A 22,094-nucleotide genomic window follows, 5' to 3' on the forward strand; every position below is an offset into this window, starting at 1 on the left:
ATGTTGGCAGGATTGCCTGAAAAATATTTTCCAATGCTCATGGCCATTGAACATTCAGGGATCGCCATTACGGCGGATGTTGTAAAATCCAAATTATTAGATTTGTCCGGGAATGATGATTCGGCGGAAACTACAGCGTTGTACACTAGAGGGCGTCGACATATCGATCAAAGATCAAAATCATTCAGTAAGATTGGAAACACGTTCAACAAAGATGGCGATACGTCAAATGTTAACAATAGCAAAAAGAAAGTCATCAAGTGTTATCGTTGTAAACAGATTGGGCACTATAAAAATCAGTGTACACAAGTGAAAGGTGAGTTATGTGACAACCCTACGCTATATGTAACGTGAAGCGCTGACGATGTGCTTTCGATCGTGAGAACGTCTTATTCCTATAGATTATAATATTAGAATTAAAATATATTGTGAAGCATCGTGCTCATGATAACACGTACTTGTAAATTTTATTTTTAATTAAAATCATTTAAAATATATGATTTTTTTTATTAATTCACTGTAAAGTGAATTTAACTGGCGCAGTCGGTAGGATACTCGGGTCGCCCGCGGGAAGATATATCCGAAATAAATATCGGTTCCGAGGCCCCGCGCGGCCGACCGGTTTTTTTTAAAACCCAAGCGAGTATCCAGAACATCAGCAGTATCCAGCCATCGATACGGAAACCATGTTAATGTGAGTTGCACAGAATTATTTTATTGTGTTGCTTTCCTATATTATATTCCTATATTAATTTTAGAATAAACCTTCACGATTTTCCATCCTAGGAAATCCCGGGGTAACGAGGCTGTTAATAGCCAACAGTCCTCAAGAAATAGTTTAGTTGATAGTATAAGAAGTATTGATAGTTTTAATATGTCATTTGACACGGAAGAAATTTTTAAATGCTTAAGGGTGGTCCCAGATTTTGATGGTAACCCCCATGTATTAACAAGATTTATTAAAATATGCGACCAATTAGTTATTAAATATATAAAAGATGACCCCGAGTCCACTCTTTCAAATTTATCGCTGATAAATGGCATTTTAAATAAAATCACGGGACCGGCGGCACGCCTCATTAATACTAACGGTATTCCTGATAGTTGGGGTGGAATCCGTGAGGCCCTAGTTAACAATTTTTCTGACCAGAGAGACGAGACGGCTCTGTATAATGATATAGCGTCGCAAACCCAGGGCGGCAGCTCGCCCCAAGAGTTTTATGATAGATTACAGTCTTTATTCAGTACCATGATGACTTACGTAACTTTACATGAATCACTTAAAAGTACTATAGACGCAAAACGTGACCTATATAAAAAATTGACGAAACAAGCTTTTGTTAGGGGTCTTAAAGAACCCCTCGGGTCGCGTATACGCTGTATGAGGCCCGAAACAATAGAGAAAGCATTAGAGTATGTTCAGGAGGAATTAAATACAATTTACTTACAACAAAGAAACGATGCTTCATCCAAATTTAATTATTCGAATCATAATAATGTACCGAAGTCCATATATAATAATTCTTTAATGCCGTCACCCAATTTTCATGTACCCAAGCCCCTCTATGTACCTCAACCGTATATGTTTCCTCCTAAAATCCGACCAAACCCACCGTATCAATTTAGAATGCCTGTTCAAAACCAGCAGCATGTTCCTAGAATGCCCACACGTACCCAACAAATATTCCGAGCTATTCCACCTAACTATAACCCCCATAGCAACGTATTCCGATTACCACAACGTCCTCAACCAAATTATTATAAAGGTCCAACGCCAATGAGTGGCGTGAGTCATTATGTCACGAAGGAATCACCCTCGACTGGACATGACTGGCGTAAGCATGGTAACCCACCACCTACTAACTATTTTAAAACTCGTGATGTCCATGTTAATGAATGTGTACCATATGAATATTACTCTCCATACTATGACTACTATGACGCTGACTATAACAACTATTATGTTGACTATGCCGACGATAATTACTCTAACTATGACGCGATTTATGATCAAAATTACGACATGCCATCAGAAAACGTATGTGAAATTAATGAAAGTAATGATACTAACCAACAAACTGACTCGACAGACAATGAGAATTTTCCGAAGGCCAGCCTCACAAGAAAGCCAAGATAGAAATTAATTTGCAGACACAAAGGCAGCTACCGTACATACAGATTTTAGACCCACCATTAAAACTTTTATTAGACACAGGAGCTAATCAGTCATTTATAAGTCCCGAAGCGGTTCAAAAGTTTTATTCAAATATAAGATTAAATTACGATCCTTTCGAAGTCACTAATATACATGCTACTACTAGAAACGATTTCTCTATTACTATACCATGTTTCAAAGAGTTTCAAGAGACTGATAAAATTACACTTTTTGTATATAAGTTTCACGACGTATTTGACGGACTTATAGGCCTAGATTTGCTCGAAAAATTGGAATCGAAAATTGACTTAAAAACTCGACAGTTTATTACGCGTAATGCCACTAACCCTATTAAAATGTATAATTCGTCCAATGTAAATTTATATGAATGCGTTTTACCAGCGGAGTCTTCCAAATTACTTAAATTACCCGTTAATGTACCAAATGGTGACACTTTAATACCAGAACAATTTATATCAAATTGCGTTATACCGTATTGTTTAACGTCGGTTAAAAATAACAGAGGAATTTTAGAGGTTCGTAATCCAACTCAACATGATATCATTTTTTCAATGGATAGACATGTCTCCGGTGAAATATATAATACAGAATTATTTAATTCAAATAAGTTATCAACCCGTACATCAGACGTTATATCTCGGTTACGTACAGATCATTTAAATGAGGAAGAGCGAGCTAACTTAGAAAGATTAGTTGCACAGTATTCAGACGTTTTCTATTTAGAAGATGAACCACTTACATTTACTAATAAAATAAAACATCGCATACGAACCACGGACGAAGTACCAATTCATACTAAAAGCTATAGGTATCCATTTGTACATAGAAATGAAGTTAGAGATCAAATTCAAAAAATGTTAAGTCAAGGTATTATAAGACCTTCAGACTCAGCCTGGAGCTCACCAATTTGGATTGTTCCCAAAAAGGCAGACGCTTCAGGGAAGCAGAAATGGAGATTAGTCGTAGATTTTCGTAAATTAAACGAAAAAACTATTGACGACAAATATCCTATACCTAACATTACTGACGTCCTTGACAAATTAGGCAAGTGTCAATACTTTAGTACACTAGATTTAGCTAGCGGGTTTCTACAAGTTGAGATGGATCCTAATGATATTTCTAAAACTGCGTTTAGCGTGGAACATGGGCATTTCGAATTTTTGAGAATGCCCATGGGACTTAAGAATTCTCCGTCCACCTTTCAGAGGGTTATGGACAATGTCTTGCGTGGTCTACAGAACGAAATATGCCTAGTTTACTTAGATGACATTATAGTCTTTAGCACCAGTTTACAAGAACATATTGTTAACCTTAAAAAAGTATTCCAACGTCTCCGTGAGTCAAATTTTAAAATCCAAATGGACAAATCCGAATTTCTTAGGTTAGAAACTGCATATTTGGGTCACATAATTAGTAGAGACGGAATTAAACCAAACCCGGATAAAATTAGAGCTGTAACTAAATACCCTATTCCAAAAACTTCTAAAGAAATAAAGCAATTTTTAGGTCTTCTAGGTTATTACAGAAAATTTATCCCTGACTTTGCCCGTGTTACAAAACCGTTAACTAGATGTTTGAAAAAAGGTAGTAAAATTACTCTAGATTCAGAATACGTCAATTGTTTCGAAAAATGTAAAACACTTCTATTGAATGACCCCATATTACAATACCCAGATTTTACGAAAGAGTTTATACTTACGACTGATGCATCCAACGTTGCTATTGGTGCCATATTATCCCAAGGCCCAATCGGTTCTGACAAACCTATTTCATATGCTTCACGTACTTTAAATGATAGTGAAATGAATTACAGTACCATTGAAAAAGAGTTATTGGCAATTGTATGGGCAACAAAATACTTCCGACCGTACTTATTTGGCAGAAAGTTCAAAATTATAACAGACCATAAGCCCTTACAATGGATAATGAATCTTAAGGAACCGAACTCTCGGCTGACTCGTTGGCGCCTTAAGCTTTCTGAATATGACTATACGATAGTTTATAAGAAAGGTAAATGCAATACGAACGCGGACGCATTGTCGCGTATAGAATTGCATAATGAAAACGTAGAATCTATGATAGTGAATATTTCTGACTCTGAATCGACTGTAACTGCACCTGATGACAGACCATTAAATAGTAGATCATCGACTGTTTCTGCACCTGACGACAGACCTTTAATTAGCCAATCATCGACAGATACTGCCCCCTCCTTAAGAGCTTACGGTACAGACGAAACTCTTAACATTAATAAACCAGAAGGCACAAAACATACTAGCCGTGAAAATCCTATTCTTGACATTCCCATAAGTGATGACCCACTTAACACATTTCGTAAACAGATATTTATAAAAATCACGAATAACTCACCTTCAACGAAACCTACCATAAAGAAACCATTTGAAACATTCCTACGTGTTTCAGTACAAATTAACGAAGACAGCTTACAAGAAAACATTGTAGAGCTGATTAAGAAGTATGTAGATCCTAAAATTCGTACTGCAATTTTGGTCAATCCTGTTAGTAAAATGTTCGATATAGTACCTTTAATCCAAAATACTTTTAAAAATTCATGTATGAAATTATTTCTTGTTAAGCGACAGATTGAAGATATAACTGATTATTTAGTCCAACAAGATACTATTCGAAAATATCACGAAGGTAAAACGAACCATCGCGGTATTAACGAGACTTACCTTTCCTTGTCCCAACGATACTTCTGGCCTAAAATGAAAACCGACATAACAAGGTACATAAATACATGCCCAATTTGCAACAGTGCAAAATACGACCGTAACCCTGTACGCCCAGTGTTTAAAATTGTGCCTCCTCCTTCTAAACCATTTGAGATTGTTCATGCTGACGTATTGACTCTAGAACAGGATAAGTATCTGACTATTATTGACTCATTCTCTAAATATGCTCAAGCGTACCGAATAAGCGATAGTACCGCACCGAATATCATTAAAACATTGTTACTTTTCATGACGCACCATGGTTCACCTATGTCGATTACTACTGACCGAGGAACTGAATTTACAAATCAAGTATTTTCCGAATTTGTACGTCTGCATAAGATCAATCATCATATGATTGCTCCTAATACCCCCAACGAAAACGGTATGATAGAACGCTTCCATAGCACCCTTATCGAGCATATAAGAATATTGAAATTAAAGCATAAAAATGAAACTGCAGCAAAATTAGTGCCATACGCGATCTTAGCATATAATAGTTCTGTACACAGTCTGACTAAATGCCGACCTTATGATGTAATTACAGGACATTATGACCCTAGAGACCCAACTGACTTAAATTTATCGGAAAGACTTTTACAACAATACATACATAACCATCGAATTAACATGGAGACAGTTTATAAATTAATACACGACTCATCATTCGCAGAACGTAAAGCAATCATGACGCGACATAATACCCGGAGAGAACCTGAGATTGACTATGCACCTGATCAAGAAGTATATATACGTAATCCGATAGCCGCGAGGCAAAAGTTAGCTTCACGATTCATAAAAGACAAAGTTGTGTCTAATTTACCGATACATGTATATACTTCCAAAAAACGCTTACCTGTTTCGAAATCCCGACTCAAACGTACTCCAAAACCCACTACTTCCCTTTAACCTAGGCCTGATAAACGTTATCACCCATTACCATACCTTTTACCTACACTATATAAGACGACATTGATTTAAAAATTAATTTAGCTAGAAAGTAAATGTTAGAATTTGAAAAGAATTTTGATAATCGTACATTATAAGATACTATATAAAATTAGGGTTCAACATTTGAACGAAAAATTGGAAAATTGGATAACGCATCGTCCTTGTTAGAAGTTTTAAAACCAGGGCGTTCTACAGAATAACCAGGTCCCTTAGACGGTAATATTAATGATTTACTTTTAGTTATAAGAAATATAGAGGATAGTTTAGCTTTTACGCGTACATCGCGAGCGCGAAATGATATGTTAGGAATAGATATATTACGTAGTATAATTCGAACTGGATCATAATTTAGTAAAAATATGATAGTAATTATATTTAGATTCCCCATTATAACTCCTCACACTTATAACCTTTACAAACTATCCGTCTTGCCTAATCGTACAAGTCATATCATCATACCTCCCTATCCCTACATAGCAACCAATAAAGATATTTATGTGTACATAGAGGCTGAATGCCCGAAGTTGAGCAATCGGTTTCTATGTGAAGAGACCTTAAACCACCATACAAGAAGTTCACCCGACTGTATTGCAAACCTCATCACCACGCAGGAGATATCCAGCGACTGTGAATCCACCTGCCTAACATTAACTAAGCCAGCAATGGAGAAATTGGACGACAGTCACTACACCATTATTTTCCCACATCTCACAAAAGTTGAATTATCCTGCAATCATAAGGAATACCTTCATCTCCAAGGCAGTTTCATAGCAACGTTGCCGACAAGCTGTTCTCTACGTACTGACGACCTCACTATTGTAAATATTAATAATGAAATTAAAGGGACACCTACAAAAATTTTAATTGCACCAATCAATAATATCCCGACGAGACCGCTAAAAACCTTGGGACTGCACTCCATCAACCTACAGGGATTACACAACCTACATAAGCAAATAGAAGTATATACGACGGTCGCCCCTGAGAGAGAGTTCGCCATCTACCATACGACAATACCACTTTACATCTTTCTACTGTGCGCAGCGGCCACTTCAATGTTCCTGTGCTATCGTCGCTACAGATCAAAGAAAATGAAAATTCAGAGATCGAATAATACATCAGCCCCAGAAGTTGATCCTGCCGCAACATTTTCACTCAATGTCCTAAAATAGTTGCGGATCTGCGGGGGGAGGAGTTATGTGACAACCCTACGCTATATGTAACGTGAAGCGCTGACGATGTGCTTTCGATCGTGAGAACGTCTTATTCCTATAGATTATAATATTAGAATTAAAATATATTGTGAAGCATCGTGCTCATGATAACACGTACTTGTAAATTTTATTTTTAATTAAAATCATTTAAAATATATGATTTTTTTTATTAATTCACTGTAAAGTGAATTTAACTGGTGCGATGACAAACAACTTAAATTGTTTTTCTGCATTATTTTTACGGGAAAACTTCAAGAAAGATGATTGGTACTTAGATTCAGGTGCAAGTGTGCACATAACCTCGAACGTGAACAATATTCGGAATCCATCAGAAAACACGAGTATAAAGGAAATTACAGCGGCTAACAATGGAGTGATGGCTGTATTATGCTCGGGTGATGTTGATATTGTTACGATTACGTCGAAAAGCAGATATAATATCACAGTGAAAGACGTGTTATGCGTGCCAAGTATTGCAACGAATTTATTATCTGTGAGTAAATTAATTGAAAATGGAAACAGAGTGGACTTCAATAAAAATTATTGCTATATCTACAACAGTAAAAATCAGATGATAGGAGAGGCAAGGTTAGTCGATGGTGTCTATAAACTTATTGTAGAAAATAAACACAGCTGTTGGCTCTCAACGACTGTCAGTGGAAAAAGTGAGTTGTGGCATCGAAGGATGGGCCACTTGAACAGTAAAGACCTCACCAAAATGAAAGATGGTGCAGTTGTGGGCATTGACTTTACTGACAAAGCTGTTGTTGATAAAAGTTCGTGTGTTGTGTGTTGCCAAGGGAAGCAGTCACGATTACCGTTTAACCATGTTGGTACCAGAAGTAGTGAAGTACTTAACATCATTCATGCAGATGTGTGTGGACCTATGGAGGTGAATTCAATTGGAGGCTGCAGGTATTTTTTAATCTTTGTTGATGATTACACACGCATGACTTTTGTCTATTTCTTGAAAGCTAAGAACGAAGCATTTAAATATTTTAAAGATTTTAAAGCTTTAGTTGAAAATCAACAGAATAAGCGGATTAAAATATTTAGAACTGATAACGGTCTGGAATTTTGTAATACATTGTTTGATAGTTACTTGGCAGAAGCTGGTATACTTCATCAGAAAACGAATATCTATACTCCAGAACAGAATGCTATCAGTGAACGTATGAACAGAACTCTAGTAGAAAGGGCTCGTTGCATGTTGTTTGATGCCAAACTAGACAAAAAGTTCTGGGCTGAAGCGGTAAACACAGCCGTGTACCTTAGAAATAGGTCACCAGCTTCGGGCTTACAAGACTTGACACCAATTGAACTTTGGACTAATAAGAAACCTAATCTTAGTCACATTCGTATTTTCGGGAGCCAGGCCATGGTACACATTCCAAAGGAAAAACGATTAAAGTGGGATATTAAATCTAAACCACATATACTGGTTGGTTACTCTGAAAGTGTGAAAGGGTATAGGATTTATGACCCAGTTAAGAAATGTGTGACAGTAAGCAGGGATGTCATAATTCAAGAAAACTTAAAAAGTAACATGAATGAAACCATATCAGTTTCAGTGGGGGAAATCTCAGAAATAAAGGAAGAAAAGAAAGACATGGATGAATTTACTGATGAAGAAGCTAAACAGGATATTAACCAGATTAATAATAATAATCCTATATTGCAGGATGTGTCTGAGATTCCACCACCAGATAAACCAAAGAGGATGAGGAGACCACCACAGCGTTATGGTTATTCAAACCTGTGCATGCAGTCGAATGCTGAGAATCAAAGTGATCCAGTCAGTATCCACCATGCTCTACAAAGTCCCGATAAAGATAAGTGGATTTCTGCAATGGAAGAGGAACTTCAAGCATTCAAAGAGAATGATGCATGGACAATAGTGAGTGAAGTGCCTCAAGGTAAAACATTAGTGCAGTGTAAATGGGTCTTTAAAAGAAAGTTTGATAGTGATAACAGTGTTAGATATCGTGCTCGTCTGGTAGCGAAGGGCTTCACCCAAAAACCAGGTATTGACTATGATGAGACATTTTCACCTGTTGTGCGTCACTGTACTTTACGATTGTTATTTGCACTTTCTGTACAATTAGATTTAAAAGTTACTCATTTGGATGTTAAAACTGCTTTTTTGAATGGTATTTTAAAAGAAGATATTTATATGGCTCATCCACAAGTTAATTTAGATAGTAATAATGAGAAAATAATTGTAAAATTAAATAAAGCTATCTATGGCTTAAAGCAGTCGTCAAGGTCATGGTATGATAAAGTTGATCAATGTTTGACAGAATTAGGCTTTAAGAGAAGTCATATAGAACCATGTGTATTTACTAAATTTCATGACAATGTAAAAGTTATTGTTGCTCTTTATGTGGATGATTTTTTTGTATACTCAAACAGTAAAGTAGAGACAAATAGTTTAATTTCAGTTTTGAATACTAAATTTAAAATTAAAGATCTTGGAAATGTAAAACAATGCTTGGGAATGAGAGTAAATATTGATTATAAAAATAATGTATGTACTTTAGACCAAGAACAATATATTGAAGAATTATTAGTTAAATTTAACATGTTAAATTGTAAAGAGGCTAGTACACCTATGGAATTAAAACTAAATATAGATAAAAATAACAATGTTAATGATACTAATATTCCATATCAGCAATTGATTGGTAGTCTCATGTATTTGTCTGTATTAACGAGGCCTGACATAACTTTTAGTGTTAGTTTCTTAAGTCAATTTAATACTTGTCATAATAGCACTCATTGGAATTATGCTAAACGCATTCTTAGGTATTTAAAAAGGACTAAAAATTATTGTATAAGGTATGTAAAAGGTAGCTCTGAATTGTTAGGTTTTGCTGATGCTGATTGGGCCAATAATTGTGTTGACCGAAAGTCATATACAGGGTACTGTTTTATGATGTCAGGGGGTGTAATATCGTGGGAAAGTAAAAAACAAAAAACGGTAGCTTTATCTAGTATGGAAGCTGAGTATATGTCTATGTCAGAAGCTTGTAAAGAGTCTATGTATTTAAGAGTATTGTTGTCGGAAGTCACTAATCAACCAGCATATACTATTACCTTATATAATGATAGCCAGAGCGCCCAAAAACTTGTTATTAATCATGTCTTACACAGAAAAAGTAAACACATTGATATAAAATATCATTTTTTGAGGGAGTCTGTTGAAAACAAGATTATAAGTATTAAATACATGTGTACTAGCGATATGCCAGCTGATATTTTTACAAAATCACTTTGTGCAAGCAAGCATTACAAATGTATTAAAGCTCTGGGAATTATTGATTGTTTATAATATTGTATTTTGGTTTCATGTGATGTAGTGGGGGTGTTGTTTTTTTTTTAATCTGTGTACATCAAATGAAACCTACGTTATCTAGTGAGTAAGAGAGTGAAGAATGTAATTACTTTTGTGACTGTATGAATTGTATTGATTGATGTATCGGTTCATTCGTTCTTGCTCATTAAAGAGACTTGCCTCTTGTTCGCAATCTGATATACACGTTGTTTTATTTTATTAATAATTTTCAATATTACAGGGTTGTAGTTAACCCAATATAATACAATATTATGATTGGATTCTAGCTGATAGGTATATGGTCGAACTAATAAAGTATGATTATTTTTCCGACCCAAATATCGACCAATAGAATTGCACCATTCGACGTCACGTGGTACAACCTACATGGTATTATACTGATAATTTTTTGAAAATTTTCTCTGGTCGTTGACGTCAAACTGACAGGTTCAATTCAATTGTGAAATTATTGGCCGACATTTGGGACGGAAAAATAATCTCCCTAATACCACACGAGCTTCAAAATTATCTGGCATTTCCCTCAAGGTTCCCTGCAAACAAATAAAGTCGTCAAGTTTTTCAGGAAAAATCACTCGCGCTTCGCGCTCGTGATTTTTTAACCTTGACTAAAAATTGACTCCTTCATTTGTTTGCAACGAACCTATCGGAAAATACCCGATAATTTTGAAGCTCTTGTGGTATTATAAGTGATAATATATTATCTAGTTATTTCTTTATATTGGTTACAAAAGTATCTGTCTCTATTTAGATAAAATATAACATGCCTCAAAAGCATAAATTAACAATTAAACAAAAAACTCCAAACCATTCAAAACTGAACCTTATACCTTTCTATTTAGATACAAAATCGCTCGTAACAAACACACAATTGGTAAAATTCATTTTGCATTGACACACACACACAAAACGAGTGACCTGTGCACTGTGACACGTCCAAAGACGGGCTGGTGTGTGGTACAAGTGAGGAGACGTAGCGATTATTGAATAAATATGATGAATAAGTTAATAAATAGGAGTGACTATAGTAAAATTGAATTTATTTTCAAATATTCAGATGTAACCAAATCAAATTTCATTAAAGATTTAATTTTATCAAAATATTCTATTCATCACATGTTTTGTCATCAGTTGACGTATTTACATGGAAGCATTTACATTGCATTACATTATTAATAACATTTCTGACCGGAAAATGCGTAGTGATGATTAACCAGCATTTAATTATAAGTTCACACAGAGAATTAGTGTTACTTGTATTTGTTGAGAAATATTATATTTTGAATTACAATTAAGAAGAGAGAATACCTGGCCAACAAGAACTATTTAAAAATAATAAGTCACTTGGACAATTACAGATATCTCTCAATAGTGGTTTAAGGTTTCTTTAAACCGCACTATAAAAAAACGTGTGCGTGTACTAGTGTACACACGTAAGAAGTGAAACTTCTATATGACCTTATTTTTCAAATAATAATTTATTATATGCAACTTTACAGAAATACGTCGAATCACGCGTGGTAGGGATAAGAAAAAGATGGCGCGTAACGGAAAAATGTCACGCATAACGAAAAAATGTTACTAAATTTTTTTCCAACCCCGATAAAGAAGTTTCACTTCAAAAACTAATCACGTTCTACATGCATTGCCAATACAAAATGTTCATCATTTTAAATTGATAAACATCACTGCAAAATTAATAAAATCTCATGCCTTAACCCACCAATTACAATCCATACAGACTCAATCCATTTAGAGGCAACCTCAAACGCTGCGATGTACTTTTGTTTGTATTGTCCAACTGAATGGTCTCTACGTGCTAGTTATACTGTGTACTTGTTCTGAATATAATACGTTGTATTGATTGGTGCTGTACATAGGCTATATTGTTGTGTTGAATTTGATTTAATTTTGTTTGGTGTTTGATAGAATCTGAATTTTGTAGATATAGGTATATATGTATTTTAATTTAAATAAATTTGGCAAGAATTTACAAAATTTGCTAATTTTGAGTGCATTATTTGCTTTTCATGTGCTTATTTTTAATGCAATAAAGGATTTCTATTTAAAAACATCCCATAAATGCAAAATATCAAACAAATAGATATCAAAAACTGCCATTAAATTTGTTTTACTATAAAAGCTCCAGTATACAGGGTGTCCCGTAAGTAGTGGACCAACGGGTTATGGGGAGTAGAGGGACTTATTATCTAACAAAAATACTAAAATTTATTGTCCTAAACCATAAAGTTTTTGATTTATGCTTTATTTTCAAAATTTGATAAAAATATCATCCACGTAAGCTTAATATGAACTTTTACCATTTCTGTTTTTATTTTATTCTTATTTTTTTCGTTCAAGGTTGTTAAGAATACATAAGTCTTCCTAATTAAAATGATACTCAAGCATAATTAACAACAACAACAAAATTAGACCAAAAAATAGGTAAAATTTTACGTTTTAAAAATTTACAGACTGAAGTTTGAACAAAGCTGGTGTAAAAAAAATGTATGGTGACCCTGTGAAACTTTATTTTAAAAACTTCTACATCTCATACAAATTACAAAAAGGTATAATTGTGTGGTATAAAGTATTTAAAAAAATGTTAAATTGGCGTACAACATTCAAATTAGAAATTATAAGGTAGTCAACTCATTAAGTTATTCCGAGAATTATTGCCTTTATGGGCGCGCGCTGGAATTCTTTTGTATTGTTTCTGGCCAATCATAGACGATACTTGAACCCACTATTATTTTCTTTGACTTTCAACTATTTCAGTGACTTGCTTATAGCTCGGAACTACACGCGTGTTTAGCTTGAATCCGTCATTACGATATTATTCTTTGTTGAAGTGCGCTTGAATTGGACACTGATTTTGCTTGTGATTTGGATGTTGTTCGACTTTGGTTTTTTGAAGGAAAATTCCTCAAACATACCTTTACCTATTTTTTGGTCTAATTTTGTTGTTGTTGTTAATTATGCTTGAGTATCATTTTTATTAGGAAGACTTATGTATTCTTAACAACCTTGAACGAAAAAAATAAGAATAAAATAAAAACAGAAATGGTAAAAGTTCATATTAAGCTTACGTGGATGATATTTTTATCAAATTTTGAAAATAAAGCATAAATCAAAAACTTTATGGTTTAGGACAATAAATTTTAGTATTTTTGTTAGATAATAAGTCCCTCTACTCCCCATAACCCGTTGGTCCACTACTTACGGGACACCCTGTATAAACAGAAAGACATACACGACTAAGTAATACCATAGGTATAAAAAAAGATCAGATATGACAAAATAATAGGAGGATATTTAAATCTGTAAGTAATTTTACTTCATTCAAACAACAACACATACAACCTATCAATAAACAATATAAAAATAACTTCAATGCATTCAAAATCCACATATAATTTACAGAAATTTTGATACATTACATAACAATATCAAGAGAGCATTATGTGTTGGCGGTCCGCCATCTTGGATTCAAAGTAACGATGGATACTTGGCTTCGGGCACGAAATACACTGATTTTAAACAATAAAAACACATTTTTATATTTATTACCCACCCTAACTGCACTTTGAAGCTAATTTTAACTGCTTTAAAACGATTTTCGTAAATGTGCATTTTTATTTATTATTCTGAGTTATGTAATATCGTAGGTTCATACTTTATGCATAATTCAATTTCTTCAATCTATGGTAATTAGAATTTAATCACTACTAATAAATAACGTTTAACTGACCGTTTGTCAATGTAACAGCTGTTAACTGGCGATTAATTATATTAATTTGTAAACGAAAAGAAAGCAGCTGTTTAGTCTTAACAATTTTATGTTTTACGAGCGAAGAATTACTTGTAAAGTAAGGCTGGTCAACCAGAATGTATTCTCAAAGTTCATTATGCTGGTAACTATAATAATTTAAGAGTACGGTCATATTACAAAGTGTCAGGATATAATCCACATATCGCTTTTAAAATCTTAATAAATTACCTTAAACTGACCACAAAATTATAGAAGTCAAAAAAGATACCACACATACTAAGATTAAAGATTAAGATTACTAGCCTCTCAATCCTTACTATAATGTCACAGTATCTAAGGTATCTACTTCTCTTTATGCTGTGTTATTATCACAGTAACTATTACAATATATATTATACTAGCTTTCCACCCGCGGCTTCGCCCGCGCAGTCAAAGAAAAACCCGCATAGTTCCCGTTCCCGTGGGATTTCCGGGATAAAAACCTATCCTATGTCCCGGGGTAAAAAGTAGCCTATGTACTTTCTCGGGTATCAAAATATCTCTATAACAAATTTCATGCAAATTGGTTCAGTAGTTAAGGCGTGATTGAGTAAGAGACAGACAGAGTTACTTTCGAATTTATAATATTAGTATGGATTAGGTTAACTACAACCCTTGTGTGTACTGTGTACAGTAAGGCAACGCCATTGATGTCGTGTGATGCCGCCGCCAATGTAGGTACTTAGGCTGTCACATGCAAATATGTTGGCTGCTGGGGACCACCCTGGAGTACTGCTGTTGAAAGCTAGCTATGGAGAGCACTACGACAGTAACAGTCGAGTGTAAGGTGCACTTACCGAGCGCGAATCCATCCTTGGCCCACTGCACCTGGCCAGCCAGGTACGCCACCGCGCACTCAAGCACGGCCTCCGAGCGCTCCTGCACGCGCAAGCTTCGGGGGACCACCCTGAAGTACTGTTGTTGGAAGCTAGCTATGGAGAGCACTACGACATGACAGTAACAGTCGAGTGTAAGGGGCACTTACCGAGCGCGAATCCATCCTTGGCCCACTGCACCTGGCCAGCCAGGTTCGCCACCGCGCACTCAAGCACGGCCTCCGAGCGCTCCTGCACGCGCAAGCTTCGGGGGACCACCCTGAAGTACTGTTGTTGGAAGCAGGTGGCCGTGGAAAGCACTGTAACAAGAAACATGAATGTATGCAGGATTTTGGTTTAAATACCTTTTTGAAAAGGTATCTTATTTTCGTATGATACAAGTATTTACAAACTAAATTATTTATTACTAACTTGGTCTTAGCGTGATGATATAATATAGCCTATAGCCTTCCTCGATAAATGGGCTATCTAACACCGGAAAAAAATTTCAAATCGGAAAAGAAGTTCTTGAGATTAGCGCGTTCAAACAAACAAACTCTTCAGCTTTATAATATTAGTAAAGATAGGTATAATGTTAACTACAGATTAAAAAAGCACTTAAACAATTTTCCCTAACAGCATATAACATTCAATATTCTGTTTTTTACATAAATTCCAGTTTTTCCAAGCATTAAATCTTCCTTGAAGGTCAGAAAAATAATTTCTCAATAAAAAGCCTAGTGCCTAGCTCAGCTCTAAACCTTGGTGCTTAGCCAACACTTACGTACATGCAAGTGTGCTTCAAGTGAAGGCTATACTTGTACTTATTCTATACTTGTACTTAGACTAGCAAGATAGGGCGGTTTTGCCTGTTCCTAGAAGGGAAAGAAAATATATTTATTTCTACCGAAAATCTATTTGAATAAAGTTTTTAAATAATAACTAAGTAATAAAATTAACGTTTTTTTTTTTGTATGTAATGTCTGTTTGTATTTGGTGGTACATAATCAAATGTAGAACTGGTTAAATATGGTGCGTTTGTAAGCTATCTGCGCATCAAATTTCACCGAAATACGTCTAGTAGTTTAACTACATGTAAATAAATATGTTACCTATAATAAAAGCGAAAATAATATTTTGTTTTGTAAATGATAAGTGTTTCTAATATTAATGTAGCTGCTTGTATTCAATGCATTTGAAATGTTATCTGTATACCTATTACCTACTCAGTCTTAATATCTTTAGAGCGGAAAAAGTCGTAGGCGCCAGCTTGTTTTTATTAATCAACGTAATATTAAATTCTTCATAACTAAAAACGATTGATAATTATCAATTAATAATGCATGAGTATTCATATAAATAAAAAGTGAACTCGTTTAGCTGTGTGCTAAAAAATGAGATTTTTCTTACCTAGTAGATAGGCAGTCGTATAAAAAAGTGGAACTATTTTTATTGATCATATTTTGCTTTTAACTTGGAAGTACATACTTCTATTTTTTATAACCTATACCTAATTAAAAATATTATGAAATAACGTGGATAATGATTGTTTATCTGTCAAGGTATCAACATTGATAATAATCCATACTAATATTATAAATGCGAAAGTAACTCTGTCTGTCTGTCTGTTACTCAATCACGCCTTAACCACTGAACCAATTTGCATGAAATTTGGTATAGAGATATTTTAATACCCGAGAAAGGACATATAGGCTACTTTTTACCCCGGGAAATAGGATAGGTTTTATCCCGGAAATCCCACGAAAACGGGACCTATGCGGGTTTTTCTTTGACTGCGCGGGCGAAGCTGCGGGTGGAAAGCTAGTTATTTATATATCTGTCTGTCTGTAGGTATAGTATGAAGATATTCTTCTGCTTTGCTCAACCAAAGAATATTTTTAATAATCAAAATATGATACTTATTAAGTAACAGAACTTTTTAAATAGTGAATTCGACAACAATTTACCGTAAAAATACATTACTTCTACTTCCGCATAATAACTTACAAAACACATACAAAACAACACAATTTTTCCAACTATAAAAACTGAAAATTTTCAAGCAAGCATCGTCCTTCCAACGAACCTTGAAAACTGCTGAGCAAAAAACGTTGATTCACATCAGGCTAATATGATAGGCGACAAGTGTTCTTATAAGGCGACGCGACGCTCTTCAGAGGTGAATGCTCCTTGGTGTGGTGTAAACCATAAGCTTAAGCGTTTTTTACATTAAAAATTGCTTGAAAATAAAAAAAAAATCCGATTTATAAGAATAAACAGAAGACTTCATAGATCATTCCGTTTAGCTTGGATATGTCTGTTAAAAAGTAATTTAGGTAGGTAATATTTAAATTAATCGGTAACGATTTACGTCAAAAGCTGGTAAACTGTGAAACTAACCAATAAATTCGTGTAGTTGTATAAAATTTCACATCACCGTAAATATATAGAGCTTGCATTTATGATATTATCTACTACATAAATAGGCGCTCGTCTTTTTGATTAAAGTAAAAATTACAAAACATATAGGCATTCTCACTCGGGAATAGCGTAAAATGTGCAAGTACAAGAATTTTGAATTAGAATGCAATTTAAAAATACACCAAAATAATATGTTGATCAATGGCATATTTAGCATTTTACAAGTTTCCTCCTATACAGCGTAAATAAAGTACAAACCAGAATTTTTTTCATTCTGTATTTTTCGTATTTTTACCTACAAGGATGTAATCGCTATATCTCATAACTTCCACCACATTAAGGCCAGTTTACACGAAGCCTTAAGCGGCGTACGCACGAGGACTCAAATTAACCGTCCGACTTTCAATTGTCACTCAGACAGACATACAAGCTTTTGTGCGCGACTCCGCTCGCGAGGCCTTTTGTAAAATAATTATAGTTCGTGAGCTTTGTAGCGGTGGAAAGGTTTTTAGCTGTTTTAACAATGCGTAATTTATTCGTATGAAAAGTATATTTTGTGTACAAAAAATGCGGGTATTGTTGGAAATCTTTTGTTGTGGAATCTGATTATTGTGAAGATAATTTTGAGGGTTCGATTTTTATGAGTGAAAAATGCAGTTGAAATTATGTAGCCAATGTGATGTGATAGTTTTGAGTTTAAGATTTTACATAATCTATACTAATATTATAAAGCTGAAGAGTTTGTTTGTTTGTTCGTTTGAACGCGCTAATCTCGGGAACTACTGGTCCGATTTAAAAAATTCTTTTGGTGTTAGAAAGCTCATTTATCGAGGAAGGCTATAGGCTATCACGCTACGACCAACAGGAGTGTTTTTTTTTTACAAAATTTTATTTTTATTAGACAAAGATTTATTCTAAAACACGCGAGGAAATACAGGTTATAAACTAAAGCATTTATCTTAATGATAGCGTTTAAATCTAGTCCAATACAGGTTTCAGTTATTTCTCAAGTATGTTTTAGTTTTTGTACTTGTTATAATGATTACATGTTGAGTGTACTTGAAATAAAAAGATTCGTTTAACCGACTTGAAAAATGTGTATGTCTGTTTAAAAATATGTAGGAACTAGCTGTGCCTATGTAGGAACGGTTTCACCCAAGTTCAATACCACGAGCAAAAAAAAATGTATTACCTACTTCAAACTTTTAGAGATAGGTAGTTTATTTTTTTCTTATTTTGTGTGCTACGCTTGAACTTTCAACAAATTTTCATTTATAATGTCTTCCAAATCAGTAGGTACAGTGGTTTAACCATTAATCCGTAAAAAACATACAGACATTTTTATCTTGTTTAATTGCGATCTACCCTTATTTTAAGTAAATTGAATTTTTAACTACGAAAAAAATATATTCAAATTCAAATTATTTATTTTCAAGTGTGGTACAAAGATTGATGTTAATACATACATAATATCCCGATATGAGATTTTCTTCTAACTGCAATTATAATAACAATTTCATTTTGTTTACAAATACACGCAAAAATACCATTAATAGAGGGTAGGTATCAATAAAATTCAACCATAAAAGTTATGATTTGCTGACGTGGTGAGATTTATAGGAAAGATATCAAGGGGAAGTTTAGCTGGAGTCGACAAAACACGGAAGAGCGTGTCCATTGTAATACGACACGGTTTTGTAAAATTGTTGAAAAACATGACGTATAAGCGTATGAAATGTAATGGATAGGTACTTTTCTAATGTGTATGTGAGTTTGAAGTGTTGAAAAAACTGTGAACATGTTTACTAACCGGATAGGAAAAGGCGGTTTGTTTTGCGAGAGTGAGGGGTGTATTAAAAAGACTGATTCACGATTTATGTATTAACTAACTTAATTATTGAAGGTAACTTGGCAAATATATAAATTAACAACCTATGTACTGTCGAATAGTTCTATTAAAACTTCATATAATTAATACAATCATAATTTTAAAGAAACAAAAAAAAATACCGAGTTAATTAACATAAAATGTAATAACACTGAGCCAAGACAATAAACACAAAACTTAAAGAAAGTTTAAAAAATGACACCTCTGAATAAACAGTAATAAAATGAAGGATTTTCTCAAGTCCATCTTCAGTACTTTCATCGACACCTCCATTTAATTAAAATTTAAAGTCTTAAGAAACAAATAAAAACTGAATTAATTCGCCTTATCTTAGAAGTGAAGTTTCTTGATTCACGGGAACGTAATATCATCAATATTACAATTTCTCAAGTCTTGAAGATATTCAAACTTTTAAGCCATTAATATAAACTTTAATTATTATTGAATATAATCTATAGTTCAATGATTCAATAATAAATTTGTTAATAAGTTTGGCTGAGTTATTATCTTATTGCGTCTAAGTAATAATCGTATGTACCTATCGTATAGGTAAATGCTATTTAAACTGTAAAACATATTAACTATAAAAACTGTATTGATTTTGTTTGTAGCAAGGCTTTCGACCCACAAATCCGTATCAGTAGGAAATCTATTTTCTTCTAGTCTCTACATTTAAATGTGAAATATTATAAAAAAAGAATTGACGTTTTTGTCTCTGTATCGAATGGTTAATTAAAAACATACAAGCACACACTAAATAAAATTCGTACGTTTGGTTTTAAAAAGGAAAGTAAAATATCGTGACTTGTAACAATGGAAACGGAAAACCATCTCCAATTCGGTATTTAGTCCCGTTTGCAAATAAGTCAATTACTTTGACATTTGATTGGGGGGCGGCCAAGCGTGTGCCGCGTGAAATGGATTCCGTATTATGATATTATTTGGATGTCACGATTCTTTCAAGTTCACTGTAACTATATCACGTTTAATTATTATTATTTTTTATAGATAAAAGCGACTACATATAATGGGCCCTCTTCACAATGGGCAGTGTTGGCGATTAGATACAATTACGATAGTGTAGTGTGGTAGAGAGCCTAAATGTCTATGATCTTATTCATAATCGCCGTAATGGCGGCAAACACCGACGATCATTTGTTGGGCCAACGCTGCCCATTGTGAAGGGGGCCTATTACAAATTTAGTGCGATTCCTTATATCACACATAGGTTAACACCTATATTATGTAGATAGGATACATATTAACATGTTATATGACTCAGTAACTCTATCTATTGGAATGATTTCACGCCTGAACGGCTGCACCGATTCAAATGTACATAATAGGTATCGTTATTGCATGAGATAGATGACAAATCGAACGTTTGAAAAGAATCTAGAATATTTATCCCAAAACATGAAAATTTATACTAATCTATGGAATTCCTTTTTTTATTAAAAAAATATTTTAAGATTGTACCTACTACATATATACCACATAGTACATACTATGCTTTTAAAATAAAAATACCTTAAATTGTTAATATTGCACGCCTTATAAGCGAAGCGTTGAGGTGGGTACTACTGTCACTTCGCGCAAAACATCTGATTTTTCAAACTTAAAATGTCTTTATGTATCATACATTGCACTTGTAAGATAATACATACACACACATATTAAGAAAAAACACTATTTTTAACGTTCATGATATTTTTGATGTCATTTTTGTTATTTAAACTAGTTAAAAAAAAGTTTAAAAAAGTTCTGTCTTGGACGTCCGTGTGTCTGTATGTGCGGATCCTTTTTCTTGTTAACAGGATAGCGACCGAAATACTTTACTAATCGAGTCTTTTTTAGGGTTCCGTAGCCAAAATGGCAAAAACGGAACCCTTATAGTTTCGTCATGTCCGTCTGTCCGTCTGTCCGTCTGTCCGTCTGTCACAGCCGATTTACTCGGAAACTATAAGTACTACAGTGATGAAATTTGATGGGAATATGTGTTGTATGAACCGCTACAAAAATATGACACTAAATAGTAAAAAAAAGAATTGGGGGTGGGGCCCCCCATACATGTAACTGAGGGATGAAATTTTTTTTTTCGATGTACGGGCATTTCTCTGCTAAATGGAAAATCACTGTCCCAAGCAAATTTTATTAGAATAAGTTCTATCATTTCTATTTTTTTAGGATCAATATGAACATAAATGTGGTATTCTTGGTTCACAATTGCTCATTATGTAATTTAATATAATAATTTTCGAGAAAAAAAATGTTATACATCTCAAAAACCACTCCCCTGGTATGTCCCTTTTCCAGAATTAGAAGTATTGATACCTATAAATATTTAATACTTGTCAATTCGTTACTAAATAATAATAATATGTAATTGCAGAAGACTGTGGCATATTTTAAATTACAAATTACTTGTCTATAATAAAAAAAATATTGAAAAAATTGTTTACGAAGTTTGTCCTCAAATTTTTAAAACACTACCCTGGTAACATTTGAAAACGGCGCGAAAATCACTTAGGTTATTAGTCCAAAACATTTCAACTGTGAAATGGAACGCTAACGGTGTAAAGTTCGTTCGGTTATCAATGTAAATAGACAGCCGCCATTTTGTCAGTAGCACCACTGTGTTTGGATGTGAAAAACGCGTCGCGGCCGTTAGTACGAACACTCCACTGGTGAGCATTTGTCTTCATATTTTAAGAGTTTTAATTAAGATAAT

The 22,094-nt window shown here is 34.0% G+C and overlaps 1 protein-coding gene across 1 annotated transcript in view; it reads right to left on the reverse strand.

The window, feature by feature from the left end:
• Positions 1-22,094, reverse strand: part of sns (nephrin adhesion molecule sticks and stones) — a 216,413-nt gene that overhangs the window by 175,482 nt on the left and 18,837 nt on the right. The window contains exon 3 of the mRNA XM_090117137.1: positions 15,225-15,374. Within this exon, the coding sequence (XP_089973263.1) occupies positions 15,225-15,374 (150 nt within the window). The remainder of the gene's footprint in view (positions 1-15,224; positions 15,375-22,094) is intronic.

The sequence above is a fragment of the Colias eurytheme genome, chromosome 27, assembly GCF_061535395.1.
Source record: "Colias eurytheme isolate Ceu_HAF_F1 chromosome 27, ilColEury1 Martin Lab GWU primary, whole genome shotgun sequence".
Classification (NCBI taxonomy): domain Eukaryota; kingdom Metazoa; phylum Arthropoda; class Insecta; order Lepidoptera; family Pieridae; genus Colias; species Colias eurytheme.